The sequence below is a fragment of the Emys orbicularis genome, chromosome 10 (genome assembly GCF_028017835.1).
Source record: "Emys orbicularis isolate rEmyOrb1 chromosome 10, rEmyOrb1.hap1, whole genome shotgun sequence".
Lineage (NCBI taxonomy): Eukaryota > Metazoa > Chordata > Testudines > Emydidae > Emys > Emys orbicularis.
Genome location: NC_088692.1, coordinates 76,202,879 through 76,213,850, shown reverse-complemented (window position 1 = coordinate 76,213,850; position 10,972 = coordinate 76,202,879). Strand labels below are relative to the sequence as shown.

Below are 10,972 nucleotides of genomic sequence, written 5' to 3'. Positions count from 1 at the left end.
GGGACACTTTGCTCAACTCCAGGACAGCAGGGCCATTTTTCATGTGGACAGGATTTCAAGGTCAACCAGCATTAGGGACTGTCTTTTTGTTCTGTGTACAGAGCCTAGCACAATGGGGTCCTCATGACTAGGGCTCCTCGGTGCTACTATAATACAACTAATTTAGGAGGGAAGGAGGCTGTTTAAGGTCTGTCCATAAGAGAAAGCGGTGGAGGGATGTCACAGTGTGTTATAGTGGAGGAGTGGGCAGTGTGAGCAACCTGTTGGGGGCACAAGGGCTGCCAGGCGGGCGATGGCACCATGCAGCCTCTCGCTGAAACCCCGCAGCATTCCCACCGTGCCAAAGGTCCTCACTCCCGATGGCAGCGGGCTGCCTTTGGCGTGCCATTCTTTCCCTCACTCAACCTCCACCCTCCTCTGCCAATGGCCCTCTAGCAAAGGAGTCTCCGCTCCCCGGCAAAGCTCAGGCACCCTCCACAGGCTGGGATGGGCCGATGCAGGGTTACAAACCGGGATTAGTGCATTGGCAGTGCCCGTGTAGCTGTGTCGGTCCCAGGACGTTAGCGACAAGGTGGGTGAGGTAATGTCTGTTATTGGACCAACTGCTGGTGGTGAGAGAGGGGGCCGAACTGGGGATGGGGGAAGAACTGGGACAAGAAGCAGAGCTGGCCTGGGCACGGAGAGGGAATGAAGGCAGGGCTGGGAGCAGAGTAGGGGTCGGAGGTGGGCTTTGGGCAGAGGGGAGCTGTGGGCGGAGCAGGGCTGGGTGGCGCTTCCTCCCTGCCCCTTATGGTGCTGGCCTGGGTCCTGCCGCGTGCCCTCTCCCCTCCTCCCCCGAACATTCCTCTGCACCCCTTTGGGGGGCATCCCTCACAGTTTGGGGACCACTGATATAAATGATCTGCATGGGGGTCAGGGAATGTGCTGCAACTGTGTGGGTGGTGGGGACAGTGTTCATTTGGGGTGGGCCCATAGAAAAAGATTCTCCCTCAGACAGTTACCTTGCTGCTGAAAAAGGGTTATATAGTGGGGAGTGTCTGAAAAGTGCTGGTGTTTCCGACCTGGGGGAGAGACAGGGTCTTTCTGGCAGAGAGAAATGATGATTTTTGCTGCACGTGATTCTAGAGGGGTGTGGAACCATCACTGTGGTTTTACAAAGAGCTCCTGCAATGCCTTGTGTGTTGTCTAAGGGATTGAAGCACGTTCACGCTCTCTCATGCTCACTGTAACACACACACATATCCACACCCAGTCTGCTTACATTTATTGCACGTGCTGTTTTGTGTAATCTTTAAACCAGGCTGAAGATGGTGGAGCCTTCTGACATCGTGGCCCTGGACTGCGAGATGGTGGGCATGGGACCATTCGGAACGGAAAATGGATTGGCCCGTTGCAGCATTGTAGATTACTATGGCAATGTGGTCTATGACCAATTCATCCGACCAGAGGGTGTTATAACCGCTTTCAGGACCTCTGTGAGTGGAGTTCGCCCAGTGGACATGGAAGGAGCCACACCATTCAGGGTAGCCCGGGAACAGGTAAGAGGAATCACAATCCAGCCTTGTCCAAATGAAACACTTGGCCTTTTTGTTGGGCAGAGAATGGCATTCCTCTCTGAGTTCTGCCCCTGAACTGGCACCACGGCCTGGGTCTAGATTCATCGTCCGGTGCATGTGTCAATGCGTCACTGAGCACCCCCCCAGAGATATAGATTTCAGCTAGAAAACTAAAAGGTTGGGCCCAGCTGGTGGGGTGGTGAGTCTGACCGACCAGTTTGAGCACATGTTTATCCAGTTTGTACAGTAACTATGTCAACAGGATTTGATGCTGGCTGCCACATATTCTCTTGTCGCTGCTGTAGAAAAGCTAATGAGAGAATAATCCTGGTGGCAGTGACTTGTGGGTTATTTACTTGCCTAGGGTCACTGCCGAAGCTGCCAGCAAGGTGGCTCGTGTTTCCATTAGTTCAGTTAAAATGGGATCCTGATCCAAAAGAGATTAAAAATAGATAAATGGAGCAAAGGAACAGGGAGCACGTGAAAGAAAATGCTCCCAGTAAACGAAGGTAGGTGAATGTGCTGTCTTTGCGGATGAGGGACTGATAACACTCTGTAGAACTCCAGGCTAGGCAAGCAGCCTTCCTCAATTGCCAATCCTCTCCCTACATTCCAGTCTTGGCTCACCCTGGAACAGAGACCGCAAGTCATACACCACCAGGCTCATTGCATGTGGGTTACCAAACTGCCATCAGTCAGTAATGACTTTCCATCACTAAGGCGTTGATATTTTTCATGGAAAGATTTTGATTTTCAATGTTTAATGCATACAAGGTATTTTTATCAAAATTAGAGCTCCTCCCTCACAGAGCAAACCCGTGATCCGACTGGTTATCCTTATCCTACGTGTTGATGATGACGATTATAAATTTGTATTCTAGTAGCACCTAGAAGCCCTAGTCATGGATGAAGTGTGTGCTAGGCTCTGTACAAACATAGAACAAAAAGACAGTTCCTAATGCTCGTTGACATTGAAGTAAGACTCTAGACCAGTGATTTTCAACCTTTTTTCATTGTGGATCTCTAAAAAAAAATTTGAATGGAGTTGCAACCCCTTTGGCAATCTTAGACGTAGTCTGCAGACCCCACGTTGAAAACCACTACTCTAGACCCACACTGGTCATGGAAATTGTTTTCACCTAGTAGTGTGGAAGCCAAAGTTGAGAATAGAGGAAGCTACAAACAGAGTCTTATGGATATAAGCACTTACAGACCCTCTGACTGATGCTGCATTTAAATAAGATGCCGACAAGAAAGGGAAAACATTAAGCAAAATAAGTAATGCAGAAATAATGATAAAATACCACACGCTAAAGAAATGGAATTGAAAGAACATTTCTAAAGTGCTGCACATTAAAATGCCTCAGCGTAGGTGATGTTCATATTTACAATTGTGATTTGTCTTGAGTATCAGATCTACTAGAAGGGACAGATTTTCCAAAGGGCCCAGCACCCACAACTGGGCCCGGGTTTTCGCTCATTCGTTGCTGTTGAGTGCTGAGACCTTTTTGGTAATCGGGGCCCAATTGTGGGTGATGAGTGCTTCTGAAAATATCACTTAAATGCATGTGTTTCTGTGTGAGGCAAACAGAAAATGTCAGAAGCCTTTGGCAAGCACGAGTCTTTGAGATGGGTGCATGCTGCACCTATCCTCGTCTCTAACAAGGCCAAAGCCCCAGTTCTGAACAGTCCCCTGGACTTTGGGAAAGTCTTGACTATGATGACACAGCTAAGGCTCAACCGTCAACGCTTCTCTTGGCCTTTGGGGCTTTTTCGTGGTGTGAGTGTTGCTTCTCTGCCGCCTTTTCCAGATTTTACAGATCCTGAGACGCAAGCTGGTGGTTGGCCACGATTTACGTCATGACTTTGAAGCACTGAAAGAAAACATGTGGCGCTACCGAGTCTATGACACGTGCAATGACCGGCTGCTGAGAAAGGAAAGCGGGCTGGGAAACTCCAGGCGGGTCTCCCTCAAGGTCCTTTGTGAAAAGCTGCTCAAGAAAAGCATCCAGGTAAGGAGGAAAATCACGCCAGGGCTAGTGGGTCGAGAGGGCTGTTACTGATGACCCTGCTGTAGCTGGTGAAAGGGGTGTGGTTTCCCGAGGACCCAGTCTGGCTGATGGAGCAGAATGGCAGGCTGGAGTATTTGCTATGAACAGCATTACAAACGTAGCCCCTTTGCTGCTTAGCAAATCATTCAAGAGCTAGTGTGGCGTTTCTCAGAATGTTCGTGAATATTCACCTAAGTTTCAGTGAATCGCTGTTTGCGTCAAATAGCTATTATCTGCATCGTTCTATCACCTAAGTCACATGGTGGTGTTTCTGCTCCCTGATTGGATGACTGAACACTTTTAAGCAAGAGGATGACAGGTAGTGAATGTCTGGACGAATATCCATTATGCTAAATTTCATGTCACTTTTAAGGTTTGCAAATAAGTGGCTTTCATCCAAATACTCCTGAATAATGACTAATAGGAGCCCAGGAATCCTAGCAATGTGAACTCAAGGCTCTTATAAATTTTTTGTGTGTGTCAAATTAGCTTTTCAATCAGCTGCAATAGCAGGTAACTGACGAGCCTGTCATTGGAGTGAATTTTAACCAATGAGAGAAGGTGAGGTGACACAAAGACATTTACTTCTGTCTAGCAACAGCCATTCCTGAAGCAACATGTGACAATTCCAGCTGAGCTCTGCTTTCACATCTTTCTTATTAAGCTTTTTTCCCTTTAATTCTGTTAAAAGCCATTTTTCGTAGAGGGGCACCTTGCAATTTGAATCCTATAATGGATCGTCCCCCTGACCTTATGTATATTCCTGGCAGCCTTCCCTCTCCCACAGGCGCTTGGATGTGGGGGAAGTTAATGGAACCATCAAGATATGCATGTGCCTCCATCCCCGTCCTGCAATGAGCTCTGCTCCTATGCGGTGCCCCATTATTACACCTGCACACTCTTGTGTCTATGGACTTGCCCATTATTAGAGTCAGTGAGGCTGCAGGTTGGTGCAGGGGTCTGTCTGTGCAGAGCTCACTGCAGGATCAGAGCCTTGCTGAGTAACTGCATGATTTTATTGTTCCCCTTGTGCTTCCTTTCCCTTTTACCTCCTCTGTCTGTTTGCATCTTTCGCTCATTGTGCATGTCTGACTGTACCCTGTCTGGGGCAGGGACAAGGTCTCTGCTTGTTTTGCGAGGTGTCTAGATCATTCTTTGGGGGGCTGAAACAGCAGCAGCAGCTGAGGGAGACAAGTGCTGACTCTGAGCTGGGAAACCCATCTCACGGGATTTGTCACTAGTGACCTGTTGCCTCTGATTCCCTGGCTCTCCTGGTCCTCTGATGGAAGTGCTGGGCTATGGATTTTCTGATGCACCCAAGTAAACGCTAGCTCTTGTGGAGCTGTTAAAGTTTTATTTGTATGGGGCCTCCAGTAGGGGATGGTGAGGAGAGACTCTGGAGTATTTCACAATGCTCAATTTGATTTTCTTTTTATCACAGTTCTAGTTTTAAAAGGCTGGACAAAGAAAACCTCTCCTTGCGGTAACCCCAGATTCCCGAGACTAGAAATGAGAGCTATTTCTATTACAGTAGCCCCTAGAGCAGGGGTGGGCAAACTTTTTGGCCCGATGGCCACATCTGGGAATAGAAATTGTATGGCGGGCCATGAATGCTCACAAAATTGGGCTGGGGTGCAGGAGGGGGTGAGGGCTCTGGTTGGGGGTGTGGGCTCTGGGGTGGGGCTGGGGATGAGGGGTTTGGGGTGCAGGAGGGTGCTCTGGGCTGGGATCGAGGGGTTTGGGGTGCAGGAGGGTGCTCTGGGCTGGGATCGAGGGGTTCAGAGGGTGGGAGGGGAATCAGGGCTGGGACAGGAGGTTGGGGTGCAGGGAGAGGCTCAGGGGTGCAGGCTCCATGCGGCGCTTACCTCAAGTGGCTCCTGGAAGCAGCGGCCATGTCCCCACTCCAGCTCCTACACAGAGCTGCGGCCTGCCCAATGGGAGCTGCGGGGGCGGCACTTGGGGCAGGGGCAGCATGCAGAGCAGAGCCCCCTTACTGCCCGTACATATAGGAGCCGGAGCGGGGCCATGCCACTGCTTTTGGGAGCCACGTGGAGCGGCCCCCAGCTCTGCTCCCCGTCTGGAGCAGGGCAAGCCCCAGACCCCACTCCCCAGCAGGAGCTTGAGGGCCATCTTAAAATGGCTTGCAGGCCAGATCCAGCCTGCGGGCTGTAGTTTGCCCACCCCTGCTCAAGAGGCTCCATTGTGATAGGTACAAACACATAGTGAAGGACAGTTCCTTCCCTGAAGAGTTTACTGTCTATTTAGACAAGACCGAGGAAGAAAGGATTGTAATCCCACTTTCTAGATGGGGAACAGAGGCACAGATTAAGTGGCTTGGCCAAGGCCACAAAGGGAGTCTGTGGCAGAGTCAGAGCTCGAACCCAGGCGTCCTGCGTTTCATCCCTTCATCCCTTCGCCACGTGAACGGCCGCCTTCTTGTTTCTCTTGGGATTGCAAATTTGCAAACCTACAGTCAGTTAAAAATTAAACTCACAGGAGCCTTAATAACCTGCTTGGCCAGCAGGAGCAATAGGTGTGCGCTAAAAATGAATAGGCACATCTGCCACTCGCTTAGCGCTTCAGCTGCTGGTGTGTGTGAACTCCAGCAAAGACCCACTGATTGGTTGCAAGGAACCATTTTCACCAATGAGAGGGATTGGTGTGGCCTAGCAACAGCCTTTCCCTAATGAAAACAAGCCATTTAAACATCGTGACTGTCTGCAGATAAGAGAAAATGGCAAGATCTCCTCAGAAAGTGCCCAATCCTGGGAGGCAGTGAGTGCCCTCAGCTCCCTTGGACGTCAGGAACTGAAGTCGATGGGAGCACTTGGGACTTCACAGATGCAGGATAATGGAGGCAGAACCACTGATGCATCCTGCATGGTCACTCCAGTTCCTTTTCAGCACAGGAAGAATTCTCCAGGCAGTGTAGAAAAGAAGCGAAAGCTGGTTGGCAGCTGTCTTGGTACAACACTGAAACTTGCGTGGCCCTGTGGGAGAAACGCATCTCTCTGAGTCAAAGGCCCACTCTCGATCAGAACACGTGCAGCCTGATGGATGAGGCCGAGGCCCAGATGCCACTGTGATGGCAGAAAATGCCCAGAGAAAGAGAGAGTTCACAGGCCTGTAGGAGCTCAGGGCATGTCCAAGACACAGCCCTTGATGGTTTTGGAATCAAGCTGGGAGTAAGTGGGAACTGGACCAAATATTAGAACACCCAGCAACAGTCTGGGGGTTGCACTGGAGGTCATGGCCACCTTTTGGATAAGCAAATCATTGCTTGGCATTCCTGTCCCCAGGCCCTGGAAGTGATCGTATGGGATGCTGTTTATGAGAAGTAATAGCACTGATGAACTAGGGCAGGCGACCCTTGCTAATAGAGCTGCCTTTGGGCCCTGTGCAGGAGAATCTCGGTTTTAACTTAAAACAGACAATTTCTAGTCCTTTTCCGTGTGCAGAGGTTTGAAAATGCAACTGATGTTAAACTGATGCAAACCAATGACTACAAATGAAAGGAATAGACAGGTAGGCTCCACGCTGCAGCATTAAGCCGGAGAAGAAGGATCTAACAATCCTTCGCCTGCAAAACACCCCCCAATCCTCAGCCCGGCTCTGGGCACTGGCCTGTGATTGTCACAGGCAGAAACTGGTTCTGTTTGGAGGCAGCCAACCACAAATTGTTTCTGACCAGCCCCAAAATGCCTCGGCCAGCTCTGCTCATTACAATGTTCAGCCCCCTGAGTGCTGCCAGGGGAACTCCCCTCCTGTGTCCTGAGGGACCCATGTAGTCCCTGCACCATGGATGCAACTCAGGAGCAGGAGAGGAGAGGGGCCAAGCTGCTGCTGTACAGAGTGGGGAGACTCAGTCCCCGACTCCCCACCAGCTGCCCCGCTGCCAGAGATTGCAGGACAATGCACCTGCCCCTGCTGTCACTGTGAAAACGGATGTTGGCAGCCACCTAGATGTAGCAGGGAGGGGAAGCATGGCAGGGGAAGAGGTGCAGGGCTGGAGAGCGTAGGGCAAGGACTGATGGTGCTGGGAAGGAGGAGAATGTTTTGCTCACATCTCACTGAGGGCAGAGGAACGCTGTGGAAAGAACCCCTCGTTCATGTTTTGGCACCACCGCTCTGAAGAAGAGCATTAAATATTGGGGAGGAGCTCCATGGAGTTTATGAACATCTGGGAGAACCGTCGGGCTGGGCCCTGGAATTAGGCCCAGGAGTCACAACCCTTAGGCAAGTGTCTACTGTGCCATGGGTGGCATCAAGCTAGTGTGGGGACAGCTGGAGGGAATCCTGCCTGCCTCATCAGGATGTCTGCTCTTGGCAGAAACAACAGCCAACTCTGCACTGACTGGCACCTTTATAAACACAGTAATAAAATAATCACAGTGTCACTCGGCCTGGCTGTCGAATGAGTGATGCATTCTGGGGACTGCAGAGGAGTTATTATGGGGCTGACGCGCTAATCACGGAGCTCATTTCTGTGCTCGCTACAGATTGTGGCGGAGACACTGGAGCGCTGAGCTCCGGCGTGAGCTTGCTGAGAGCCAGCCCCATTTTGCAATCCCAGCCTGGCACCTTCTCTTCAGGCATCTCTGCCTGGAAATGGTTCTGCCTGGAATTGTATCATTATAGAAATGATACAGTGCAGGCAGCATTAACCTCCCTGGAAACCAGCATGGAAAATAGAAGTGTGGAGCTGATGGCTCCAAGGCGAGCAGATGGGAGGGCCTGGGACCAGCAGGCAAGAAGGCCACACTCTGCATACTAAAGGGCACACAGACTCCTACTGGGAGACTTTCTGGCTATTACCTCCACCCGCCCTGTATTTTCCTTTAGTAAAATCACTCTGGTCTGTTGGTGTTTCAGGCGGGTGCGGGGTTCTTGCAGGGAATGTTGCAGCATCGAAGGCCCCTTTCCTTTATCCCACCTCGTGATCAGAACGAGCACCCTCCCAGTCCTGAATATCAGGATTTTTCCACTCTTTGGGGAGCGGCTGGACACCATGAGTTCTACTCTCCCCTTGATGCATGTGTGTAATTCCCATTCAGGGGGCAGGTACCTGGTGCAAAGGGAAGAGAGGATAGGAGGACCCCTCCCAATCCAGTATAATACTGCCCTTGGGTTGTGTATGTGCCTGGATGCCACAGTGATCCCTCAGCCAAAGACGACACACAGCTGAGGGGCACCTCATTGTCAGCAGTGTTGTCTCAGTAAAGCCTGGAATGGCCATCTGGAGACCTTGATCTTTCCAGGCTGGTTTTGCTTGCACTACATCACTCTTGGGGCCCTTCTTTTGTTTTACAGACTGACAGAGAGGGCCACTCCTCTGTGGAAGACGCCAGGTCAGCCATGGAGCTCTTCAAGTTTGCCAGGTCAAAAGGGGATGGATCCATTTAAGGGACTTCTTGCTTCTCTCTGTCTCGTCGGTTCACACGTGCAGCTGCGCTGAAGGTTATGGGACGGGCTCCTAGTAACAGTGATGATCCTAGTGTCCAGTGATGATCTTGTTATGGGCCGAGCGAATGTCCCACGTGGGTAGAGTGACCATATTTCCCAAGGGGAAAACAGGACACCACGCGGGGCTGGCCCGAGGGCCTCCCTCCCCTATGGGGCTGGCCCTAGGTGGTCGCCTGAGCCCCTGTCCCCATTCAAGGCTGGGGTTGCTGCTCATTTGAGCTCTGTCTGCCACACGAGACTGTCGCTGCTCGCTTGAGCCCTGCCTGCTCCCCTGCCGCACGAGCTAGCGTTGGTGCATGTCCCCATCTCTCCCCTCCCCCCCTGCACATTCCTCTGCGCCACACTCTGCTTTTTTGACAAAAGTGGGCATTTCAAGTTGGCAAGAGCAAATGGGAGAAATACCCACTTTAACCAAAAAGTCAGGACGGCTTAAAAAAGAGGCTGTCCTGGCCAATACAGGACATATGGTCACCCTACACATGGGGTCACTTTAAAATGGGCTGGGTGGCACTCATAAAAGGGATCTGCATTTCATTTACTAAATGATTTTTAAAAATGAGAAACCATTGAACAATTGTCAACACTGCAGCCAGGCCTGTAGCAGAGGCCATGAAAGCCTGGCTTGGGTCAGCTGTTTCTACAGCTGGGAGTAGAGCCGACAGTGGCAGGGCTGCCCTTTTGCAGGGATATGACCCTTTTCCTGCAATATAAAACAATCACAATAATGCTCAAGAATCAGAGGGGTTTTGATCACCCCCTGGTGGCCTCTCATCTTGGATATACATGTAGAAATACAAGCTCGGTATGGATAATGAACCCATCGAATTAGTCTTGAGGCAACCAAACCATGGGTCCCCAGAGCTTCTGATATGGCCACATGCATAACTTAGGCTCCATGTGGAATAAAAGCTAGAGATCCTTAATGGCTGGTATAGAGACTAGTATGTAGTGCTAAAGAGTCTTGCGAGTATTTTGAAAGAAGTATAAAAATGTTTCCTGAGAACAGGGCAGCTGTGGTCTGAGGCTGGGAGTCAGGTGACTGAGTTCTCATCCCCAGCTCTGCCACTGAAACAATGTTCCATGTTGGCCCAAATAATACCTGCAACAGCTTCTCCATCTGTAAAAGGGGAGGTAGGGAGTGCTAATGCCGCTTGCCCAGCTTCGTGAAGTGCTTTCAGGTCTCTGGACACAAAGGGCTATAGAAGTCGGATTATTGCTATAAATGAAGCGCATGGTCTTTGCATTGCAACACAATGTTTTGAATAAAAATAAAAGATGCTGTGAAAATCAAAATATTAACCTCTCTGCTCCTTCGACTGGTCCCCCTCTTGACCTTATTGATGCAGGGGAGTGCAGACACAGTGCTGATAGACCCAGTATAAGAACCCAGACTGATAGATACTATCTGGTATATTGTTCATATGGATAGGGACAGAGCCTCCAAAGGTGCAAATGATCATAATTCCATTGTAGTCCATGGAACGATGACAGTTTTGCACCAGGGGAGGGTCTGACCCATAAATTACTACTTTCTTTCTCCCATCTTTTGTCTGTCTTTTATATATTTAGATTGTAAACTCATGGGGACAGGGACTGTCTCTTAGCATCTGTTTGTACAGTGCCTAGCACCAGGCACCTTTGATTTCTGGTGGGGCCTCTAAACATCGCTGCAATACAAATAACTAATAATGATAGATTACTGATAAGAGCAGCAGCAGTAGGTGACTATTACACCACCTGCATTGCTGAATACCCAGCCCTTAGTTACCCAGTCTTCTGTTTTAATTCTACCAGTTTAGGGATTTAGGGTCATGTTTGTAGAGTTGTTCACTAGGTGGTGCCCTTAGGCTGCTTATTTTTGTCTGTATCATACCTACCAGCTAACAGATGGGTATATCGTAC

At 50.2% G+C, this 10,972-nt stretch overlaps 1 protein-coding gene across 1 annotated transcript; it reads left to right on the top strand.

The window, feature by feature from the left end:
* The first annotated feature begins 1,307 nt into the window (after nucleotides 1-1,307).
* On the top strand, nucleotides 1,308-9,010 carry ISG20 (interferon stimulated exonuclease gene 20). The gene is made up of 3 exons (XM_065412820.1): nucleotides 1,308-1,538; nucleotides 3,368-3,568; nucleotides 8,918-9,010. The coding sequence occupies exons 1-3, from the start codon at nucleotides 1,308-1,310 to the stop codon at nucleotides 9,008-9,010; spliced, it is 525 nt and encodes a 174-aa protein (XP_065268892.1).
* The last annotated feature ends 1,962 nt before the right edge of the window (nucleotides 9,011-10,972 follow it).